The sequence below is a fragment of the Nilaparvata lugens genome, chromosome 3 (genome assembly GCF_014356525.2).
Source record: "Nilaparvata lugens isolate BPH chromosome 3, ASM1435652v1, whole genome shotgun sequence".
In the NCBI taxonomy this organism is placed as follows: domain Eukaryota; kingdom Metazoa; phylum Arthropoda; class Insecta; order Hemiptera; family Delphacidae; genus Nilaparvata; species Nilaparvata lugens.
In genome coordinates, this window is record NC_052506.1 from 56,009,052 (window position 1) to 56,034,912 (window position 25,861).

General features: G+C 34.6%; 1 protein-coding gene across 2 annotated transcripts in view; it reads right to left on the minus strand.

Annotated features, from left to right (window-relative positions):
• Positions 1-239: 239 nt before the first annotated feature.
• LOC111062009 (exportin-5-like) overlaps positions 240-25,861 on the minus strand; it is a 47,352-nt gene continuing 21,730 nt past the window's right edge. The window contains exons 13-21 of one of the 2 annotated variants that reach the window (XM_039424094.1): positions 24,730-24,939; positions 23,644-23,874; positions 22,340-22,603; positions 18,112-18,235; positions 14,766-14,851; positions 12,933-13,180; positions 10,675-10,912; positions 1,903-2,034; positions 240-1,453 (exon numbers count right to left, since the gene is read on the minus strand). In XM_039424094.1, the coding sequence (XP_039280028.1) occupies positions 1,310-1,453; positions 1,903-2,034; positions 10,675-10,912; positions 12,933-13,180; positions 14,766-14,851; positions 18,112-18,235; positions 22,340-22,603; positions 23,644-23,874; positions 24,730-24,939 (1,677 nt within the window). In that variant the 3' untranslated portion in view covers positions 240-1,309. The remainder of the gene's footprint in view (positions 1,454-1,902; positions 2,035-10,674; positions 10,913-12,932; positions 13,181-14,765; positions 14,852-18,111; positions 18,236-22,339; positions 22,604-23,643; positions 23,875-24,729; positions 24,940-25,861) is intronic. The other variant, XM_039424095.1, reaches the window with a different exon arrangement.

A 25,861-nucleotide genomic window follows, 5' to 3' on the forward strand; every position in this document is an offset into this window, starting at 1 on the left:
GTTGAACGAGCCTGACTAGATTTGTACGTTGTATGGCCTTTACTTGATATTGATTAAGCAATATTTTAATACATAGATTATTGCACATTGAAAATTAAGAATATGGTACCAATAACCACTCTGTTCTATAACAAATCATTGGAAAAACATTTTCAATTATTGAGACATGATCTTTGTCTTGTCTACAAATTCGATCTATGCACACTCTGATCAAAGGCTTGTTGAAGTTAAAATAATAATAACATTTTAGTCACAACTGTAATAATTTTCATTTACAAATTACAACTTACATAATTTATACACATTGTATTCAATACTATGCCAAGAAACAGGAAAACTGTTTCAGAAACAGCTAAGAAACGCACAAAAATTAAAACCAATCGATCAAAATAAATATTACATGCAAGATAAATTGAAATAACTTAGGAAGGATTATCACTCTTTGAGAGTTTTCGGAATGTGTGAAAAATTTATTCAATTCCACCAAGAACCTTTTCACATATTTTTTTGTTTTACAAATAAAATAAACATGTAGCAATTGTTCATCAATATAACAAAATATCACAACATGATTAACAAACACTCTGATAGCAAAAGTTTAAAAATGTTTACAATAATTCGACTGATTCTTCAATTACACAATATCAATAATAGTGGAGAGAATCATGATTACAATATTGTCTAATTGCTATTCAATTCATAACAATAAATTGAACGGAATTTAAATAAAAAAAGCCAGAATCATCCTGCACTGCAAATTTGAGAAAACGGTTGAAGGAATTTCCATCAACAACAAGGCCCTACTTTACAGAGATATAATATAATGTTGGTCTAGTTGCTGACAATTGGGGGATGTTTTAATAGTCTCGTTTCGATTCAATAGATTTAGTGTAGCAGCACTCATTGAACTGCCCTTGCTATCCACTCATGTTAATGAATGACCTGGAAAGCGGATACCTGGCGTTTGGGCTAGATATTTAAAATTGTGTCAGACCTTTCCAACAATTACTTTTTATTTTCGATTCATCAAATAAGTTATAATATAGATTTTCATTGAGATAGACAACAATTGTTAATTCACAAAATTACAATGATAATTTAATTGTTATTTACAATATTTTTAAAATTACCAGATCAGTGCCTACTCTTAAACAAGAGAGAGTATATTTGTATTCAATTCGTTCAATTAATTGTTATAAACAACATGAAGCTAATAATAATATCTCATTCAGTCGCCTTAATATCAATGTTTTTGATGTGTATCTCAGTGTGAGGGTGATCCTTCTTTTTCAGAAGGAGCGTCCTTCTGCTACATGTGATCGAAAAGCTTGATGCCAGGGTCCGCCTCATCCAGAAGATTTGGGTTGATTTTCTTCGATTGTGCTTCAATCCTAGGCAAGTCACGGATGAACGCTTTCCGTCTGAATAGCTGACCCATGTTGCAGCCAATAAGCTAAACAATTCAACAAAATTGATTGATACCATTGTAAGGGAACTTTTGGTTGGTACAAGAAGTCCATGTTATTAGAAACGATGGGCGTTCAATACACAAAAAGATATAATATGATTGTCATTGAAGTTTGTTTCAAATAAAATATTATTCTTCAAGACGATGATGATCTCCTTTGAAGGACATCCAAAGAAAATAAATTTCTTACTACTTTTAAAATAATTTACTGGGAAGTACAATAGTTTTAAAAGAGTTCAATGGAAAACTTATTAATCCAAATTGGACCACAAGCTGATATGACGAATCAGGATATGTGTTTGAATCAATGAGTGAAGACGGTGTTGATGTTTCATTATTCACCCTCTGGTTCTACATTTACATCTCCAAACCACCAATCTTGTTTTTGTTACGCTATTTCAAAAGTAAAGAGCATATTATAGGAGGATACTAACCGGGTTGGTGAGTTTCTTGAACATTTCCCTCTTCGCCTTATCAATTTTATTTCCTTTTCGTGTTTCTTCCAGCATTTTATCATCAAATTTTTGCAGATCTGTAAGATTAATGTCCGGAATCTGCTTCATAACCTAGAAAAACATGAACAGAAAAGAAAAACTACCTATAGCTATTGTGAATGACAATAAGAAGTATTTGTTGATATCCCTTCCAAGTTTAATCCCTCATAACAATCATTGATAAAATACTAGTAGTTCTGTGAACAGTAGACCTCACACAGTTTTCTCATCCACATTAAATTTGAAATAGACATCTTACAGACTAACGAATAGGCTTTTCCAGACATTTGTGTAATGCATGCAATGAATAATCCATTTGGTTATGAATAATTCTATAGTCTGGTTAATCCTATCTTCAGATTATATGATAGGCCTAGTATTATAGTGATATCGGAGTATGGAGGAAATTCCTTTTCCTTTCATATCAACCTTAAAATGAAAAATTTAAAAAACCTTGTGTATAAATCGACGCGCAGTTAAAAAAGGAATATTCCTGCCAAATCTCATAGAATTCTTTGGCCGCAAATGCGTTACTTACATACAGAAGAAAGTCCAAGTTGAAACTGAGTTTTAACTATGATCTGCAGATTGAAATTACAACCAAATCGCTTATTGAAAACTATTAGTTCTGTGAACAGTAGACCTCGCGCAGTTATAAATCACAGCCTCCTCTAATACTGTCCATCAGAGTAAATTATCTCCCGACTTCTCGTGTCGGCGAGATATTGGTGTGTAAACAACTAATGGCTGCTTGGGTTGTTGTACCGACAATGCTAATAATTTGTTGAAAACAACTATGCTATTATCATCAAAAGCTAAACGAGTTGAAATCACAGAAAAGTCGGGAAAAAATACTACGCTGTGAGTTATCAATTGCATGACTCATTGAATGCAAATTAATAACCCACTCGACAGCTGATTTATTATGAATTAATGTCGGGGCACATATAACCGCACCGAGCCCGCGCAGACGTACGACTGAGCTAAGCCCGCGACACGGTGATGGTGGTAGGAGAGAAGGAGAACACACATATCCGTTCGACAGCCGAGCGGCAGCAGTATCTCAGTTCTGTAGTGCTATTGTCTCAGTTCTGTGTGGTCTGATTTATGATTGTGTTAAACTATTGTTATAAAACTATTAAAGCTTGTTACATACGATTTAAATTTGTATTTTTCAATTTTAAACTGATTACCTGTATACACAGAAGAGAATCATAGTGCTGGTATATATTTCGGTACATAACAATACCACAATCAGTCATGTATCGGAAATATATATCAGCAATAAAATTTTTATCTTCTACCTTATGTATCTAAACGTAATGAATTAGTATTAAATTAAAAATTTAAGACACAGTCACGGGTTCCTTCTTTTATACTTTTTGTTGTTTATTTTATAATTTATTATATTATGTCTATTATACCTTAGGCTTAACTTATTTGGTTCTACTTTTACTTTTGGTTTAAATTATTTTTTCGTTCAACCATATTTCTCATCACTTTGATCGTACAAAACTGGAAAATTCCGTACCTCTCCAATAAGTTTTTCACTGTCTATGTTAAACAAGCCCGCACCGTAACCGTCAACAAGTAAACTAAAATAGTCGGTGACGGCGCGGGCACGGCTCGGACAACAAACACGGTGACGGTGCTGACGCGGTGCGGTAGTATGTGTCCCTACACGTTTGAAAGCATTTGTTTTCTCACTCGGCCGTACCTCGGCGCGGGCTCGGTGTGGTTATATGTGTACCAGCCATAATTCTATAGTCTGATTTTTAAGGTAATATTGGCGTTCAAAGGACACTACTTTTCCTTTTGCATTAACCTTTAAATGCAAAATTTATTATATATAAGTCGACGCGAAGTTCAAAAAGGAACATATCTGTCAAATTTCATCAAAATCTATTGCTGCGTTTCGCCGTAAATGCTCGGCTTTTGAGGAATACATGAAGATGAAATGGTAATAGATCAGCGTTATTATTTCTTCGATTCTCCCTAATCATTTTATATTCTAAGAAGCAATCAAATTCTTCTTTCGTTAGGGCTACTCTCTAATAAAAATCCAGCATACAATTTTAAAAAAGGGCACTAAGATTTTCATTTTTATTTCTAAGGAGCAAATATATGATTTTTGAATCGAGACACATCTAGTAAGTTATACATAATAATGTGTTAGATTGGTCTCAAAATGTTTTATTTTCTTCAAAGTTTGGACTTTTATAGTTGTTTGTAATAAAAAATTGGCTCAATTCATTGTAATAGTTATTTGTATATCTAGAGTGAGAAGTTCTGTTTTTTCTCCTTGAGGGAAAAGTCTGAAGCCCGAGGCCAAGCCGAGGACAACAATTTTTCTGAGGGAGAAAAACATTTTTCACTCGTGATGTACACAACATTCTTCCTTCACCTTCATTTTTATAAAAACTGCAAATAAAATAATTTTTAAAAACTTACGTGACCAGTAAAATGTGTTACAACATAACTTAAAAATTAAACAGCTGTCTTGTAATCACGCAGTTCAAGGTCTATAAAATACAGGTCATGACACTATTGTTGTGAGCAGCCATTTTATGGGGTCCTAGTTCACAAATTTTCAAATTTATCAGCTGTTATCATTATGGATTAAACAACTTGATATTGTGCTATTTTGTAATATTGTTCAAGGGATATTGCTTGGCTTTGAATTGTAAAATAAATTGTTCCGACAGAACAATAATAAATTAGATTCCAACTAGGAACTGAATTGTTGATTTTTAGATTCAATTGATCGGGAACTTAAAACTCTTTTTGAAATTGGCATCGCATATTTCTGTCTTGTCCCAATGCCTTTTGAATAATAATCCTTGATTTACAAGAATAAGAACAGTTTTTAACTAGTAGTTCTGCGAACAGTAGACCTCGCTCATGAATAAAACTTTCAATCTAATGAGAAGGGCCAGTACAATAAGTACAGAATATTGTGAAGATTTAGCCATGTCATCTATTATTTTCTTCATTGAAAGTGCTAGAGACACTCTTTGAAGGGACACTGGACTTATCAAGGAGGTTCCTTTATATCAAATACATACTAATTTTACCTTGAAAAAGGCTAAGAAATTGTCAAAAAAACCACAGATTCATTGATACTAAGAAAGACCGGTTTCGGTCTTTATCAGAGTTTATTAGAGATTGATAATGGTGTAATCACCGAAACCGGTCTTTCTAAGTATCAATAAATATGTGGTTTTTTGATAATTTCTTAGTCTTTTCCATTCAATATGAATAATTACCACAATATCAACTTCTCAACTACACAAAAAGAAAAACAAAATTAACCTTTATACCTTTACATACAAATTTCTTTCTACAAATTCAAAATTCAAAATGTTTTTATTGCCGTGAACAAATAGATGTATTGACAAAGTCATCAGGTAAACATATACATTATACATACATTTCACGTAGGTCTCAAAACAGAGAAATACTATCACAGCCAACAGTCCCGCGTACTTAGTATCTTCACAGTTATATACAGTCATATTTCTAATTGGCAATAACAATATTATAATAGAGGTCAAATATTAACATGAAATATCAGCTGCCAACATCTCCTCAATCGAATAAAAAGCCCTATTTTTGAATAGTTTGGAAATTGCGTACCTGAACGATCTAGAGTTTTTATCACGGATACTTTCAGGCAGTTTATTAAATAATTTTATACCGATATATACATACATATTTTGTGTTTTGGAAAGTCGTACCCGTCCGGTATTTATTTGTTTACGCTCTCTTGTAAAGTGTTGATGTACATCGCATCTTAGATCGAATTGCCTCAGATTATCTTTGACAAATGTCAGAGCTTGCAGCATAAATATACAGGGCAGAGTCAATATGCCGTTTCTTTTAAAGAATGGCCTGCAGGAAACCATTCTACCAAGATTAAAAATGGTTCGCAGAGCTCTTTTCTGACACAAAAATACGTCACTGGCACCACTTGAATTGCCCCACAAATAGGGTGCCATACTGTAAATGAGAGTGGAAAAGAGCAAAATATGCCATCAACGTTAAACCAGCACTAGTACACAATTTCAACCTCTTCAATAAAAATATTACTCTGGATAGGCGACTGCAAAGAGCTTCAGTGTGGGTACTCCAAGTGAGTTTGGAATCAAGGTTAATCCCTAGTAGTTTTACTGATCTTTTTTCACAATTTCTACTCAAACCAAACAATATAGATTCTGTTTTGCTCTCGTTCACCATAAGCTTATTTGCAGAGAACCAAATATTGGCTCTGTTGGTCATAAATGTTGTGATAATTTTATTTATTTCAGAAGACTTATTTGAACACAGAAGCGTCGTGTCGTCTGCATAGAGAACAGTTTTATAAGGGATGTATGAGGGAAGATCATTCATATATACTATAAACAGGAAAGGACCCAGTACAGAGCCCTGAGGGACTCCTCCTGAGACCTTCTTACAATCAGATTTCTGCTCACCCATTTTCACATACTGGAATCTGTCAGAGAGATATTACATGAAAAGTGACAACTCATTACCATTCAATCCATAGTAGTGCAGTTTTTCTATAAGTTGCTTGTGTGGGACAATATCAAAGGCTTTGCTAAGGTCCAAAAGCAGAGCACTAACCTCTTCACCATTTTCAAAGCCATCAATAATAAAAGACACAGCGCTTTCAACTGCTTTAGTAGTGTTCAAATTACGTCTGAAAGCAAACTGCGCCGACTGAAACAATCTATTCTGCTCAAAATATTTCTCAATTTGAATTTTTATTGCGCTTTCCATTATCTTGGATATGACAGGTACCAGAGAAATTGGCCTATAATTATTAATGTTGTTCTTATCTCCTTTTTTATATACTGGTACTGTCACAGTGACTTTCAAGCAATCCGGATACACCCCTACTCCAAGAGCCCAATTTATAAGGAATGTTAAAGGTTCTATGATGGCATCTATAATTTTCCTCAAAACAAAATTGGATAATCCAAAAACATCCTCTGCCCTGGAATTATTAAGTCTTGAAACAATCGTACAAATAACGTCTGGTTCAACCACACACCACACAAACGGCTGTTGATTTGTCTGAGGCTTCAACCCAGATGCAGATAGAATATCAATAGAACCAATATTGTTGCAACTATCACTCCTTAACCGAAATCATATTAGAAATTCCTGCGAAAAAATCATTAACTCTTTAGCAGATAAAAGTGGTTCAGATTGTAACTTATTCTTTGGCAGTCGCACTGTTTCATCATTTATAACCCTCCAGGATGCTTTGCACATATTATTAGATTTCAATATAAAATCATCATTTGCCTTTCTCTTAGCCAAATCTATTTGATCTCTATAGAGCTGTTTCAATCTTCTATGATTTTCTAATAGTTCAGGATTGGTCTTGCATTTCATATGGCTAAAATCTAATAGAGTTCTAATATTATTCAACTGAGGAGTGTACCAGTTCCTTGCACTGCTATTTTCTTGACCATTTTTATTGAGGCTGATTTTTCTAGTTTTAAGAGGACAACATCTTTTGAAATTATTAGACAGAACCTGCATAAAATTATTGAATGCTAAATTTACATTATCTGTACAGATTGTTGCAAACCAATCAACTTCATTCAAACAACGTTTTAACTTGTTTATACTGGTATCATTCAACACTCTATACTTATAGCTAGTTTTCGCAATTCCATCATCTACTTCTCCAGTGCTGAAGGGAGTCAGGCTAGAAATCGTCAACACTATCCCTAAGTGGTCAGATAGATGCGGTTGATTTGTAGCACATGTATACGTTGTAGGGTGAAGGTTTGAGATGTAGTTATCTAGACATGAATCTAATCTTGTGGGAAGTGAGTTGATACAAAAACAGTCATAAGACTTCAATGTGTTGAGAAAAGCTAATGTTTGTGAGCCCTTACCTCTAGGATCAATGTTAATGTCACCGGCAATTACAATCTTATATTTGCAGTATTTAGGAGTAACATCAATAAAATCTAAGAGTTGAGACAGCTTATCTGTGAAGACCTCAATTGATGTATGAGGGGACCGATAAACAGAAACTACTATCAATTTGATTGTATGTAAGGCTATCATAACTGCCTCGAATTGTTTGGGCTCACAGAAGGAGTCAATATTTAGTACAGTGAGAGGATACTTGAAAGACTCTCTAACATAAATAGCTGAACCTCCATAGGGAGTAGACCTACAAAAACTAGCTGCCACGGTAAAATCAGCAGGCTTATACAAATCTATCTCATCAAGTGTGCACCAATGTTCATTAACACAAAGTATATCACATGAAGTGTTATGATTAAAAACCTCTAAAGAGTTGAGTTTATTTTTTATAGATTGTATGTTAATGTGTGAAATCACCAGTGTTTGATTAGACTGTCCATCCTCCACCTTCACCGCCGAAACCTGAGTGTTGCCCGCTCCTAAGTATGGGGAGATTCCACTGTGTGAAGCTCGTTTCCCGGAAGTAATGCAGGAGAGATTGGTTGGGACTGCGGCCCAACTCCGACATCTTGGCTCAAAATCCCGCGGTCCAACAGCAACACTGGAGAATCAGGAGATTTATACTCTGGCACAGTCACAGGAGAGAGCAAATCTCCAAGCAGGTCCACTGGTGAGCCGCATAGAGAGGAATCATCTGTTTTGTCCTTAGAACCCTCATTTACCGTCCGAGATGAAGAGAAGTCATCAGTTAGAGAAATGAGCATTTCAACACACTCAGACACTGTGTCATCATCCTCGATTGTTCTGCAAATCTTCTCTGCTAGCCACCTCTTGCCCCAATTATTGAAGTGCATACCATGACGCGTGTGAAAGTTTCTATCAGCATTGCCTGCCTCCACAAGTACAACATTTTTATGCTCTCTGACAATAGATCTCATAGATTCATTTGTTTTTATTACTTCTTTATTAACGCATGACCAACTCACTAGATCATAACGATTAGGTATGTCAATCAGAATTATTTTATTGTTATTGAAATATTGCACTGTATCCTTAATACCCATCATAGCTTTTGCTGTCTCATTTTTTGCGACATCATTGGTGCCACAAAATATTAATAAAATATCATCATTTTCAATTTCTCTCACAATATTATCTCTATTCAGAACTGATTCAGTACCAGCACCAGGTTTAACAAAGCCTACGTATTCATATGGAGTTTTCAATTTATTATTTATATGCCACAACTGCAGTATTGGACTCCAATACAATAAATATCTTTTTAAAATAATTTATCCAATTAATTTGATAAATCAATTTAATAATTATAATAAGATGATTCAATTTAATAATTCTATCTAATCATAATAATTTATTTTATAATGATATATTATTAGAATAAGATAAAACAATTAGTATCATCTGCAAAAAAAATTGGTAGGAATGAGATTTGAACCTGGGGGTCCTACAGTGTGAGAAGCCACGGTCTAACCAACTTGGTCACCATGTGCTCCTAACAATAGATGCGAAAAAGTATTAAAATGAATTGCTGTATCTTCAAAGACACATCCTTTCTGGATTGAGGTTAGTTTAAGGTTTTTTTAAATAAAAAAAACCAGAGGTTTTATCAAAAATCGTTACACATACGTTTCTGTGCCTTGTTTCAAAGAACTTGCATACCAAATTCCATCCAAATCGGACAATAACTGCGACTGTAACTGCGGTACAAACAAACAAACAGACAAAAGCCGATCGAGTCGAAACTAAGACCTCAGCTTCGCTTCGGTCAATAATAAATAAATGAATAATTAAAGCATTTATTATTGAAATTTCATAATTAAAAAATTGAAAACCTGAATTCACATAATATTATCTGAACTAGAATATTGTTTTTAAAATGCATAATATTGTTATGAGCAAATTGAATTGGATTGGATTTTTAAATGTACCGCCATAAAGACACCATAAAATGGCTGCTCACAACAATAGTGTGTGTATTTTATAGTATTGTATTTTGACCTGTATTTTATAGACCTTGACGCAGTTCACCGCCGACAGCGCTATCTGTCGGCAGAAGTTGTAACAACAATGGCCGCCGACTCGACTACAATCTACAACACTATGATGAAGTTCCCGTTTCAAATTTGATTAGTTAATGAGAAATATTCGTTAGTTGGTATTTAGAATAACATGGAATATAACAAAAAAATTTATACATTTTTATAGTATACTGATATGAAGTTTGTAATATTTTTAGCATGAAACATATATATATATATATATTACATATTATTGATCAAATAATGTCTGGTTGAGGTATTGAATTTAGTAGGTGAAGCCCGAGGCTACTCTAAATGCTTCCTCATCTGAGCTTAGACCTTCTAACCTATTTAAAATGTAAGTTTTTAAAATAGAGATGCTTCCCATGTTATTTAAATGGAGTTACTTTCACGCTCTAGGGAGTTTTTCTGTTTTTTTTCCTACCGAGAGCGAAAAAGTGACACTTTTAGGACAAAGGGAGTAAAGTGACACTTAGGGAGTAAAGTAGGCTCTTTAGACAGTAGGTGGAGGAAAAAGTATTTTAAACTTTTAAATTTGTGGTTTTTGTTTGTTTTAGATTGTAAATTGTAGTGAAACTCGAAAATGTGAAAGTGACATATCCTAGCTACATAGACTGTTGTTCAATATAAGAATTTGGAACGTTTTGGGCTTTACGCTGTGGTATTTTTCTAGAAGTTTCTGCATGATATTGTGTGTGATTACCTCGATGATGTCGCTGTACTTGGGCCTGAGCATTTCGTAGAGCTGTGTGCCGAGCATGAGGAGCGAGCCGAGGTTGGCGTCATGCTGGCCGTGCGTCTGCAGCGCGTAGAGCGTGAGCGTGAGCGCTTGCCGGGCGAAGTGCGCGCTCGTCTGGCGCTCCTGCAGCAGAAAGCGCACCACTGGACCGACCAGTGTCACCGCCTTCAGGCTGGCTGTGCTGTCGTTCCACGCCACGCAACTGCAAGCCCACATGCACAATACGTCAATTCAATAAAAGATAATTGCTAGTTCTAAGGAATTTTCAAGCAAATGCTAGGAGTCAGTTGTAGTATCTTATTTCTATAGCTAGAACCAATAACTAGTTGCTAGTCACTAGATTTTAGTTTTTATTCAATCAACTATTAAATCTTATACTGAAATAAAATGAACTAATCTCATGTCAATAGATTTTTTTTTGTATGAAGATGTTTTCTAGAAGTATTTTATTGTAATATCAACTATTCGTTTGGGAATAAATTTTCTATTCAAATAAATTTGAGTTTGAAATGCATATCATTGAAAATTCAATGAATATAGAATTAAAGAATGATTAGAGCTTGATGTAGCCTGCATTGAAATTGACGGTGTGGTGGATAAAGTAAAACCTTATCTTTACAACACAAAATATTTTTATTCAAGCAGAAATAATAAACAGTTCCGTCAGTTTTAATGCAATTGGAAACATTCTTGATTTCTCCTTCAAATGGCAAAAATAAAAAAAAATTCCTAAAGTTCAACATTAAATCTTCTTATAATAAATAATGAGAATAGTAGCAGTTTGGAAGACAGTAGGGGGTATTCACAATGTTGGTGTTAGCTGGCTAAGTCGAGCTATTCGCTAACTCCTGCTATTTGCTAAGTATGTGTTAACTCAAAGGTATAGTGGTAAGTTGAAAGAAATTACCAGACGAGATAGCAGATAGCGCAGGTTTGAGTCCGCTAACTCTAGCTAACTCTGTTAAAACGGCGGCCATATTTGGTTTGATCATATTTGGTAGCAAAAGTGAGGTTATAAACTTTGAGTTACACAAATTATCCGCTTGGACCGCTATTGCAGTTAATTTGCTCGTAACAAGATTATGCATTTTAAAAACAATATTCTAGTTCAGATAATATGTGAATTCAGGTCTTCAATTTTTTAATTATGAAATTTCAATAATAAATCCTTTAATTATTCATTTATTTATTATTAAAACTGTTCTTTTTCTTGTAAATCAAGGATTATGATTCAAAAGGCATTGGGACAAGACAGAAATATGCGAGGCCATTTCAAAGAGTTTTAAGTTCCCGATCAATTGAATCTAAAAATCAACAATTCAGCTCCTAGTTGGAATCTAATTTATTATTATTCTGTCGGAACTATTTATATTACAATTCAAAGCCAAGCAATATCCCTTGAACAATATTAAAAAATAACACATCACGTTGTTCAATCCATAGTGATAACAGCTGATAAATTTGAAAATTGGTGAACTAGGGCCCCATAAAATGGCTGCTCTCAACAATAGTCGCTAATAGCCAAGGTCTATAAAATACAGGTCACGACACTATTGTTGTGAGCAGTGTACCAAAATTAAATTCTTATTAGTTAACTATAATTTTATTTTCGTAATTTGAATAATTATTATCGAATTTTGTATATCTATATATTTTTATATCTAACTTATACAATATGATAATTTCCACTAAGTCTAACATACCCTAAAGCCGTGTCCACACTGAACAAATGTTCGACAAACATGTTTGTTGAAACAGTTAGGACAAATTTTATTATGTTTGACAAACAATATTTGCCCGTGGCCAGTGTTGACGCGTCACCAAACAAAATATTTGCAAGTGGGAAGAACAGGTTTTATGTTTTAACGCTGTTTTACAGTTGTCAACACTGAAAATGTTTGGAAAAACAGTAATTTTTTGTTTGACAAACAATGACTGTCCAAACCTTTTAAAATGTTTGTCCCTGAGCTCCTCAACAAACATGTATGTCGAACAAAATAGCACTCTACATGAATAAACTATAAATAAATGTAAAACTAAAATTATGCTAGATGAGTAGCGTAAAAATATTCATTCATTTATACGTGGATACAATAACAAATCATATAAATATGATTGGGAAGGAACAACAGGCTTGGCCCAAAACTATTCCATTCCCAAATTTTGATTACATGTCCAAAAAATAGGATTACTCCAATGCAATACAACTAAGCTCCACTCACCTGAGCAGATAGGACACGACAGGCTCGGATATGTGTGGACAGGTGAGCACGCGCATGCCCAGTTCGCCGATCACTTCCTGCGTGTGCGCGTGCAGCCGGGTGTTGAGTTCGTCGTCCATGGCCGGACTGCCCCCACTTGTCGTCGCCCCTCCTGCCCCCTCCGCTCCGCTTCCTCCCACCAGCGTCACCTTCATCACGTCCAGAAACTCCCGCGTGATCTGTCGGTTCAGCATGTCCTCTAGGCATTCCTGTCAAACACTCATTCTCAGTCAACTGCTATTTCATTTACTATCACTTTTAAATGTGCAAACCTCAGATTGTAGCATTATATTTATGCATGGTTAGAGCTGTCACGGCTAGAGCACATAACCTATAAATTCATTAGATTCGATGATTCATTAAATATGAATCAAAAAACAATATAGCGGCCAACACATCTAATTCATCTGTCGCCATAACGTTCATACAACATAAGAATCCAATGAGTCATCGAATCAAATCAATTTATAGGTTATGTGCTCTAGCCGCCACTGCTGTAACGACGCGTCTCGGGCGGCTTATAGCAGCGCGCGTATTGACACGCCTGCTTATAGCTGCGCGTCTCGACACGCTTAAGGAATTGCATCTTTATTATTATGGAGTTCAGTGTTGCCAGATTTCACAGAATCCAGAGAGTCTGTGAGCTAATTATGTGAGAAAAAGTGTGGAAAAGAGAACATAGGCATTTTTATTCAATCAGCATAAAAACGACAACAGTGTGCTCCTATTGTTATATTGGAATAGCATTGGCCATAAAGCCCCGTACTGCAAACAAAGGTTGCACGGATTATAGTTATAACGACAATATACAAAGTGATACAGTGATTATTAAAAACAATATGAAGTTATTAAAAACATGAAGTACCCTTTTATTTGAAACATTTCAAACGAAACTAGTTTTGAAGTGTCTTGAAAACTTGAAATGTTTTAAATAAAAGAAGTAAAAACTTCATGTTTTTATATTGTTTTTAATAAAGAAGCCCATACAAGTAGTGATTTTAATGATAAGGTGATAAAGTTTAACCAAACCGTTTAACCAAACCGTATAAGTTATAAATTATAATACAATTTAATAAATTATACTATAAATTATAATTCTATTATTTGTGATTTGTATTGACATTGTTTATATTTACATGTAAATAATGATAATTCATGAAAAAAGATAATTTCAATTCAAATAACAAACAAAACAGTTCAAGTTGAAGACAAATGTTTAGTCAGAATACTGAATGGAGGTTCTTATACAAACAGAAGTATTATTTTTTGAAATATGACTTCTGTTCGTTTAGAATTGAACTAGTTCAAAGAATGATAATGCAATTGTGGAGGAATAAAATTTACACAAAGAATTTCTCTCACGAATGTGAAAGTAGGTACAATCTCCACATTCTCAATATGTATGGGTCTCCTTGCTTCAAACCGGAAAATGAGAGGGTCATTGGAGTTTGATGATGAATAATTTTTTCAGTATTCAACACTTGACAAAAAACTGTACTTTGGAAATTTCTTAATATCTCTCTCAGCATCTTTGCTAACCAACACATGAGTGCATGGTTACTGAATTCCTTACTACGGCTATATGACCAATACTGACCCACTCGATAAAAATATATACAAGCTATTTCAATCAAGTTTTGAATCGCCAATTTCAATAAAGACGAAGAATAATCTGTTTTTTTCAAAGAGAGAGTAATGTCTAGTTTAAAATAACACATCAATAATTTTAATATCATCATGATTTTTTTATTACTTTTACCTTTTTCACTTATAAAATAATTGAGGAATTTCTACCTGTGCGTCAGCGTTTTCATCATCGATTCCTCCTGCTTCCAATAGATCAGTCATGTGCTGCCATTTTCTATTCAGTCTATTTAGAACTGAAATAGAAAACGTATAAAATAAATGTTTAATCACAGTTAGAACAAGTCTACATTAGAAACATACAGTATCTCTTAGTCTGATCAGTTTGATAGTGAAGGTGTTGAAATTCTTCCTCTAGAAACACCTCTTATCGGATTTCAAGTACTAAATAATAATTAGATATTGTTGTGATGTAGAATTTCCAGGTTAATTCAAAGTAATATTGAAGTTGAAATACTATTTTCAAATTGAGACGAGACATCAGTGCACATAACAATATTGATAATATCCATTGATTTACAAAAAACATAACAGACTTATATAACCTTAGTTATCAGCAAGCAAGCAGATCATGATGGGTGTCTAGTATTTCAAATGTGCAAGTATTTCAACTTTTCGTTAATTTTGTTCACTATTTAAAATTATCAAAACATTTCGAATAATATTAAAATATTGTCATTTAAAGCCAAACCCGAACTTCCCTAACCTTCCCTTCTACCTTTAAAACATAATTAAACATTAGGTTATGTTCTATACACAAGACAATTTGAGAACTGGGAGATATGAGGAGCTCCCATCATGATTAAATATTCAAAAATGATAACTTTGAAATGTTTCAATGCATTATTCAAATTATACGAGCTAGAAACTATAATAATAGGGGTATTCACAATGTTGTTTTAGCCAGCTAAAGTGCTATTTGATAACTCTGGATTGTGAACGCCCCATCTAGAATCATCTCCTATTAGCTAACCGCAGTAGCGATCCAAGCGGATAATTTGTGTAACTTGAAGTTAGTTTGAAACTTAGACCAGTTATAGAATAGACACGCTGGGAAGTCTAGCCTCTGAAGCCAACATCTACTGCTATATCGCCCTATCGTGACGTCATAATCGCATAGAAAACTTTTAGATTGTGTCTATTTCAGATGAAAGTAAATTATTATTCATAAGAATGGTGAACTCCCGCTGCGCTCCCACTGAAATAGACGCAATCTGCTATGGAAAACAATGTAAACAAACTCTACAGAAAAGTTTTCTATCCGATGCTGACGTCACGATGTAGCGATATGGCAGTAGATGTTGGCTTCATCGACTTTCAGTATGAATATAGAATGGGGCGTGTCTATTCTATAACAGGTCTAAGGTTTGAAAAAGTAAGATTATAAACATATGGCTGCCGTTTTAAAAGAGGTAGCTAGAGTTAGCGGACTCAAACTTGCGCTATCTGCTATCTCGTCTGTTAATTTTTTTCTAACGTACCACTAGCCTATAGCATTGAGTTAACACAGACTTAGCAAATAGCTGGAGATAGCGAATAGCTCGACTTAGCCAGCTAACTCCAACATTGTGAATACCCCTAGTATATTATTATTAAATACTCCAAAAAATTGTTATCAAATAAATAATATCCATAAATGATGAATAACTGAATTCATTGGCATGAGTAAAGAATTGAATCTCAAATGTTGACAGGCCATAATATTACTTCATCTAAAAATTAGACTTTCCATGGTCAAGAGCTATAAATGATATACTCCGTTAAAACGCCAACTAATAAAATGATCAATCTTTAAAAAACGAATGCTGTCATCTTGTTATAATATACTAGCTGGCCCGGCGAGCTTCGTACCGCCAAATAGTTAATGCATCTCATGAAAAACTTTAGCTGGATGCACACCTGAGGAGGCGCGATGTAGAATTTTGCATCCAGGTGCTTCTTGCTTATTGGTTTGAATGGAAGAACTCACACACAGTGAATTGGGTATGGCGTGGAACAGTGTGATAAGGCAATCTCCATAAGATTAACACTTTGTATCATCAAGCCGCGCCTCCTCAGGTGTGCTTAATCTTCTTAGCTTAGCTTCTTAGCTAAGTCTCCTTAGCTTAATCTGATGCATATCTTTTTTATGAAAATTATCCAACAATCAGTATTTACATTTATGTCTCCTTTGTGCTTAGTTATATATTCATTTAATAATTTACTAAAAATCAATTAATTCTAAACACCGAAGACAGCACAATATTATTCGAAACAGAGCAATGTTTTTAGAGCATGTAAGTCTTTAACCCGAGGCCGCACTGCTGGATGGTTACACATAGAACAATCATTTTGTTTTTAGTCGGGGCGTTTAGAATAAAATACATTATGGAGCGGTTATGGAGAAGCACACACTCTTATCTACTATCTACCGACAGCTGTTTTATGACGCAATGATTATAACAGCTGATTTTTATTTCTGTGTGTGGCCTTGTCTTGTCTACTATCTACCGACGGCTGTTGGATGACGCCTTAGACCAGTTATACAATAGACACGGCCAATTGTATATTCATAATGAAAGTCGATGAAGTCAACATCTACTGCCATATCCACCCATCTTGACGTCACAACAGTGACGTCACGCATCGTATAGAAATTATAGAAAACTTTTTTGAGTTTGTTGTGTAAGTGTTTGTGGTGTTTAACATTGTTGTTAAACATAGCTTGTTTTCCATAGCAGATTGTTATTTATTTATGTAATTATTATTTATAAAAATGGTAATCTCCTGCGCAGCATATAATTCCACTGACATTTTTAGAAAAAAAAGTGGAATATCTTTGCATGCGTAAGTTAAAATTTATACACATAAATATTGTAAGTTGTAACTGTAATAATTATTATCCCTGGTTATGATGTAAGTGAACTCACTCATTGCAGCATGACAATAAATTAGTTTTGTAGGCTACCGTACCTTATTATTTTCAAAACACATTAATACTTTGAAGCCGATATCACATAACACATTATAACTTAACCGATATCGTTTTTGCCCGTAGCTAGAAATAACCTAAAAACACCATGAATCTGAAATAGACACAATCTGAAAGTTTTCCATACGATGTATGACGTCACTATTGTGACGTCAAGATGGGTGGATTTGGCAGTAGATGTTGACATCAGAGGCTGGAATTCCCAGCGTGTCTATTCTGTAACTGGTCTAAGGATGACGCAATGATTATAACAGCTGATTTTTATTTCTGTGTGTGGCCTTGTCTTGTCTACTATCTACCGACGCATGTTGTATGACGCAATGATTATAACAGCTGATTTTTATTTGTGTGTGTGGCCAGCTCACAAAAATCTTCACCCATAAGGATTGCATGTAAGCGTTGGTCCTGAACATAATGAACACAACTAAAAAAAACATCAAATTCGGTGCACACATAAAAAAGTTACTGAATGTCAAAATTTGAGGCTCGATTTTTATTTATATAGATTTGAATAGTGATACTTACTAAAGGGGGTGAATTGAGCAAGCACGGGAAGCAGAACAGAGTCGTAGAAGTCGACTGGACAGAACATTATAAACGGTTTAAGGAACACTCGGATTATTGGTCGCAGACGGAAATCTGATATAAACTGAAACACAAATAATAAAAGCTTATTATAATACGAGTAGCCTACATTTTTAAAAAAACTTCATTTTCACTTGAAAAATCGTGAGACTGCTATTATTAATTTTTTCTGGAAACCGCACAATTGATTCATAAATCACACTCTATCTTTCAAAATAATACAATAATGTATCTTATTATCATAATAATTTCTAAGTCATAAAATAACATACTAACAAATACTTAGATGCATTACATCGACGTCAATGAAAGAAAGAACTGTAGTGATTTCATGACGATTTCGGGTTTGAAAAAACTCAATATCTTCAATTCAAAATCTCAAAATCGTCCAAATACCGATCTTAAAAAACATGATGTACTGTAGCAGTAATTGCATATTATTCTCCAACAAAGTACGAAATTATATATCCCTTAGAAATTTCAACTGCTAGTCGGTAAAATGTAAGTACAAGACAATTTAATTTCAATTTATTATATGTTTGTATACCAACCACAGATGCTGGGCTGACATCTCTGTGGATACATTAATTATGTATTGTTTTGTAAATAAATTTGAATTTGAATAGGTAAATAACTGACGGTGGCAACATTGCATTATGCTTTCTTGTCTATTTCTTTGATCTTGAGTCTTCTAGAGTCTTCAATATCAGAATTTTAATTCATTGACCTCTTTACCTCTACAAATGATTTTAACAATATATCAGGACAATGAAATCTTGTTACTCCCTTTAGTCCAGTCAATATAGACATAAAAAAGGGTATGTGCTTGCAATTTATATTGTAGTTCTGATTTCTCAATAATTATATTATTTGGGTACATAAGAGAAGTCCAGAACCAATTTCTTCATGCAAAATTTCCTTGTGCTAGATACAGAGTGGCCCAAAAACCTCGTATTTTCGGCTCATTTTCCAGTTTCCAGCTATTTCTTCTGCCAAATCTCGTAATCGGACAGAAAAATTTGCTTTCACCTTTTTTATAGAATACGAAATTCTGAATAAAATGAGATCATTCGGAACTCTCTATCTCCAATGAGTACTGGGTTATGATTTTTCATAAATGAGTGGAATTTGAAGAAAAAATAAATTTTGATGAATTTTAGTTTTTGATCAACAATATCTTCCGATCGTTAGCATTTAGATGTAAAATTCAAAATCCCCCTGGGCGTATTTTTGTGCTCTACAATCTGAGATCAGATAGAGCGCTCTATATCATATAGATTTCCAGGTACACCTGACAACAATGCTCCTTGTATTATGAAAAACACCTAATTTCCAGCTTCAACCATCATCACCAACTACATAGTATTCACATTGATATTTCGCACAATGACATAAGTTCATAAGATTATGTTCTATGAGAATCACCCGATAGATGCACTTCATTTCAGTATTTCCTAGTGGAGAGACGCGCTTAAGGACACCTCAAGGATAAAAATTTTAAACACTTATAACTTCTGGAACAATGCTCAGATTTAATCATGCTGCACTTCATTCTTCTCGGCTCGTCAATCATTACTTGATCTTCAAATGTACAATATAATTTTCTCTTTCACCTGCTGTAAACGATTTATGAAAAAATATTTTCGTAGAGTGAGATTTGATTGTTGAAAAAAATCCTGAAATTGTAGATATTTTCATCATATTAACGGTTTTGGCAGTACTATGATAGGGAAAAGTGATTCAAGATGGATTTTACACAACTGAGCTCGTAGAGGATGAATTTATCTACAATTTGGTATCAATCGAGAGTTTCTATGATGTATCAGACTCGTTTTAGAAACTCTTGATCAACAGTAAAATCACGGAAAAAATATAAAAACTGAAATCGCCATTTTTGAAATCTTCTGTAACTTTCGAATGGTATTGGAATTAAAAGTATTATTTATTGGAGTGGGTAGAGGGGGGCAATTTTCACATCCTCACTAGATTTGGAAATTTTATCAGAAGCATTTCAAAATACATGCAGCTTTGAATATATAAATTGGTCATTTTTTTGTGTATTGGAATATATGGGCTTTAGTACACTCAACAATACATTTTCCACTTTTCGACAAAATTTGACTTATGATGCATGTTTTTGGACCGCCTTGACGAGCCAAGAAGAATGAAGTGCAGCATGATTAAATCTGAGCATTGTGTCAGAAGTTATAAGTGTTTAAAATTTTTATCCTTGAGGTGTCCTTAAGCGCGTCTCTCCACTAGGAAATACTGAAATGAAGTGCATCTATCGGGTGATTCTCATAGAACATAATCTTATGAACTTATGTCATTGTGCGAAATATCAATGTGAATACTATGTAGTTGGTGATGATGGTTGAAGCTGGAAATTAGGTGTTTTTCATAATACAAGGAGCATTGTTGTCAGGTGTACCTGGAAATCTATGATATAGAGCGCTTACCTGATCTCAGATTGTAGAGCACAAAAATACGCCCAGGGGGATTTTGAATTATACATCTAAATGCTAACGATCGGAAGATATTGTTGATCAAAAACTAAAATTCATCAAAATTTATTTTTTCTTCAAATTCCACTCATTTATGGAAAATCATAACTCAGTACTCATTGGAGATAGAGAGTTCCGAATGATCTCATTTTATTCAGAATTTCGTATTCTAGAAAAAAGGTGAAAGCAAATTTTTCTGTCCGATTACGAGATTTGGCAGAAGAAATAGCTGGAAACTGGAAAATGAGCCGAAAATACGAGGTTTTTGGGCCACCCTGTATCTAGCACAAGGAAATTTTGCATGAAGAAATTGGTTCTGGTCCTCTCTCATGTACCCAAATAATACTGTGCGTTCGGAAAGTCCCTGTGCACCAAGTAACATGACGGGAATAGTTTCACGGTTAGGTTGGTAGCGCTGTGCAAAACAAACAGTGTATCGCAACAGACCACACACGATTGACGAACTTAAAGCCGCAATAACGGCATACATTAGCGAAATCACTGTTCTTCAGCTGCGTAAGGTGTTTGCAAACAAAATGAAACGAGTGCAATGCTGTATTGATGTCAACGGAGGTCATTCCGAACACCTTTTATAAACAATGTAATCATGTATTAAGGTATGGTTTAAAAAAGTTATTAAGGTATTGATTTTTTTTTTTTTTTTTGAAATGCTTAGTCATTTCTTTATACATATTTTCATTTTTCCCTAGTCACAATTCCACTGCACAGCGACTTCCCGAACGCACTGTATATTAAAAAATCAGAACTACAATATAAATTGCATGCACCAATGTGTATAGTGACTGGACTACTTACTATTGAGAAAAATTGACTTTTGCGTATTAGCAACACAAAAACATCCATCTATCGAAATTCTTCAGCAAGAAGACTTGAAAATGGATTGTGTCAGCCAATAGCCGTTTTTACACTTACAAATTCATCGAGGGCACGGCAAGACATGACAGGACAGGAAGCTCTCCGATTGGTTGAGTATTGAAAATCGTCCAATCGGAGAGCTTCCTTTCGTGTCGGGTCGTTAACTGTGAAAACGGCCAAAACAGACTTTAATATTGGATGCATCAAATGTACAGGTTGTCCCACGAAATGTGTAACAGGCGAGACCATAAATTCTACATGATTTTCTTATATCAACCTTACTTTTCGAGATAGAAGATCGACTTTTCAATATTTTAAAATAGCATAGCTACAACTAGAAAACTATCAGTCAAAATAAAATTTTAAGAATATGGTTGGGAAGAAGAAGAAATTTCCAATAAGATAAAGATGTGTTCCTTTGTTGACGTTTTTGACCTTTTTATGAGCGCTCAAAGTTGAAGAATGTACATTTGTCGAGTTCAAATCCTAATTTCTAACAGTTTGAACGCTCATAAAATGTTTCAAAACGTCAAACAAAGGAATACATTATATGAATATTGTTTGAAACTTTTTCCTCTTTCCAACCATATCATTAGAATTAGATTTTGACAGATAGTTTTAAAGTTATTGACATTTTTCGAAAAATCTATATATGTCGAAAACTAAGTTTGATATAAGAAAATTTTACTGGCAATTTTTTGTTGCAAATTTCGTTATAATCTATGATATTTAGCTGTTACACCTTTCTTGGGACTCTCAAACACAGATTGGATTGGTGATTTACTCACATCTAAATTGGAGAATACAGTGTTGAGTAGGGTGGTGGCCAGATTGGGCAGCTGGTAGAGGTCGCGGCCGATCGACTGGAAGGCGGCTCCCAGCACGTGATAGGAGGTGTCATGAACGGCTGTCATGAAGTTCTGAATGCGGTGGATGGGCGTCTTTGGCGGCTGCGTCCAGTCCAGGCAGTCCGCAGCCGACTGCGACTGCGTCGTTATGCCAAGCAGGTTGTTGCGGTCCACTTCCAGCATGTCGTATGCGCTCTTGTAGCCCTGCAAACCCATAACTTTCATAATTCATGTACATCTATTAAAATACAAAATCAGTAGGTTTTTCTTCAATTTATTTATTCCCTATTCGATGATACAAACATTTTGGAATAATAGTAACAAAAATACAGAGAATGAATATTCTTCACATGAGCTTTGGTAACTGTGTGCGAAAAAGAGTCTGAATCGATTTATCAGAGTTCATGTACTAGTGAGTTGAAAAAATACAAGATTAGAGTTGTTTTAAATGTAAATTCACCTCAAATTTTCACAAGAATAGTTGGTTACGGCAAAATCGTGTTGTATAAAGGTTAGGGCCAAAAAACAGTGGATCAGTGAAGGTAAAGGATAACGGAGAAGGCAGCTGAGAGTGTTGAAAAGTATTGAAATGTGTCGGAGCATAATGGAGTGGCGAAGGTAGAGTAAAGGTAGAAGGAAACAAAGACATTCAGTTATAGTATATGCATTATTTTCAGCACTCTCAGTTACCTTCTCTAATAGCTCTACCTTTGAGGCTCCACTATGTTACTATACAACCTTTAGGGCTGTGTTTGCTCAGTCAAAGCTTAAACTGAATTTAATCAGCTGGTGGCTTAATCTCAAAATGAGCCACATTATAACAAACGAGACTTGATATGGAATTAATCCAGTTTAAAATGAAATTTAGTTTAAACTGAAACTGTGCAAACGGCATTTATACGTTTAAATGACTGCCTTTACTGTATACAAAGTGTCCTTTTCTAAGAGAGAGAAAAAAACAAAGGGCCACCTGGATGTTTTTGATAGCACAGATCAATGGTGATGGCCAATAATGATTGCTCATTTATCACTACACTACCTGACCACAGTCCAAGCACGCTCACGCCCATTTTCCATTCTTAAATATTTGTCAAGAAGCATTTTTCTGGAGAACATTATTATTATCATTCAGTTTTACTCCATTTTGTGAAAAAGTATTTTTGTAAGGAACATCAGATCAGATAATCACAAAAAATCCCAATGAACCCAATTTAAGAAAAGTAATTAATGAAACTCCGAAGTACCTCGGATAATAGTGCGAGAGCCGGAGGCGTCCACAACGAGTTGAAGCATTGGATTAGGGTGAGCAGTCCGGGAAAGAGGGGCAAGAAGTGTGGTGTTGCCGGATTCCTGTAGATGGGATTCCAGGCCTCGGTGCGGGCCACCACGAATCCCCCCCTCTGCGCTCGGTCCGGGTCATCCGGCCACACGCACCGCTTCACCACCGCTTGCAGCACGTTCACGCAGCAGATTATCTGAAATTGAACAATCCAACTCCATTATTTCTAGTCAATTGTTATACTCTTCAGTAGATTGGAGTGGTAAAATTATGTTTTTTCAAAATGTTTTCCAGACTTTGTTCTACGAAAATTAATACATTTTTTTTAAAGAGATTTGTTATATTCTTCAGGAGGGATATTATAGTTCTCATGTTTTGTTTCAAGTGTTTCCCAAACTTCGTTCTGTTCACCATCTCAAAATCCTTTTTAGTTTGCTTCTCTAAAAGATTTCTATATCTTTACATCTTATATAAATATATTTTCCCCTATAATCCTATTTTTCATTATAATACAGTAAAATACGGAAACTGGTATCTAGAAACCAGAAACTGGAAACTATTGATATCTGGTACTGGAAACTGGTATCATCAGTTTCCATATCTTTAGTTCTTATATGAATATGATATTCTTCCCCTATAATCCTATTTCACCCCTTCCTTTAGTTTCTTTTGAAAGGTTTCCAGACTTTCATACCTTCAACTTGAACCATTTTATGAATTCGTAATAAACTAACAATAATGTGATTAATACATCTTTATCACTTTGCAGCAGTAGCCTACATAACGTTCTTTAGCAGCCTGCACACAACAACAATAGAAGAATAAACTAGCTGCGGCGGAACGCGGAATTGGAAATGTCGCAACTCAAATGTACATGACGTTTCCAATTCCGTGTTCCCGCGACAGCGAGAGGGAGCTACTATTGTCCCCCCCCCCGTATGCAGCGTGCTTCATCTAAATGACAAGTTTGATACAATACGATTTATTTAACCTTTATAAAAACATCAATTTTGCCACTCAATGCAGACACATTTAAGTGAATCCGACCAACCTGCGCCCGGTTTTGTCCGTAGATGTCTTCGGCGGACGGCTCGACCGGTGGCTTGTCGAGTCCGACGAACGACATGAACTGCTGAGGACTGCAAAATGCCTCCTTGGCCATCGATATCCACTGACCGCTCACTGGTCGCAGCACCTCGCCCACAAAGTTGCTCTCTCTGTCGTACTCACAGAAGTGATTGCTGATCAGCAACAACGCTTCCTATTCGTTCAAACAAATGTGAAAATCTATTTTTTGAAACAGGGTAAGCAGAGTAGTGATCTTCAAATGGTTATGGTTTTTAATAATTTAACTACCTCAATTATAAATAATAATAAGTTCTGTGAATGCCAATGATTTGCATTCAGAGGAGTTAGTTGATTTACAAATACTTATACATAATTTATCATAATACACATATAAAAAAGGTTACTAATAATAAATTTAGTCCTAAATTATAATACCCCACTATAATGATATGTGTTTGAGTGAAAATCATTTTGATTATGAACTCTATAGTTTTTCATTTTTTCCCTACAGTTTTAATAGTTTTTCCTCAAACATGATGATAGAAATTGATGAAGTTAACACCCTAACCTATAAGTTAGTCTAAAACCCCTTTCTATGAATAGGCTAGTTGGCTAAATATTGTATCTGGTCAAATTCGATCTCTTCATATCGTTAAAAATGATAAAAATCAGGGAGGACATAAATTCAACCCATATTATTGTAGAGCGGTTTATATAAATTCATACTGAATTTGAAAAAAAAAACGGATTTAATGCGTCATTATTTTTGTACTGTAAAAATAATGGTAAATAATTTTTGATTTCAAAATGATACAACACCCAAGTATGGTCGTGAAAATGGAATAAAAAAACGATCTTGACATTCAATCATTATCCTCAACAACCCCAACACAAGTCATATTACTATCGTTGGGACATAATTCTGTTTTCAATATGAAACGATTTAGATCGTAAAATTACGTAAATATTTTCCTATTATCCATCAAGAGTGTTGTAAAAAAAATGTTCCTTTCTATAAATAAAATCCCAGTGCCCGATCTAGTGTGAGTTTTGCCCTGAGCAACATGGACATATTTCAGCTCCTTTTCTCAGGCCCATAATATTTTTTTATAATA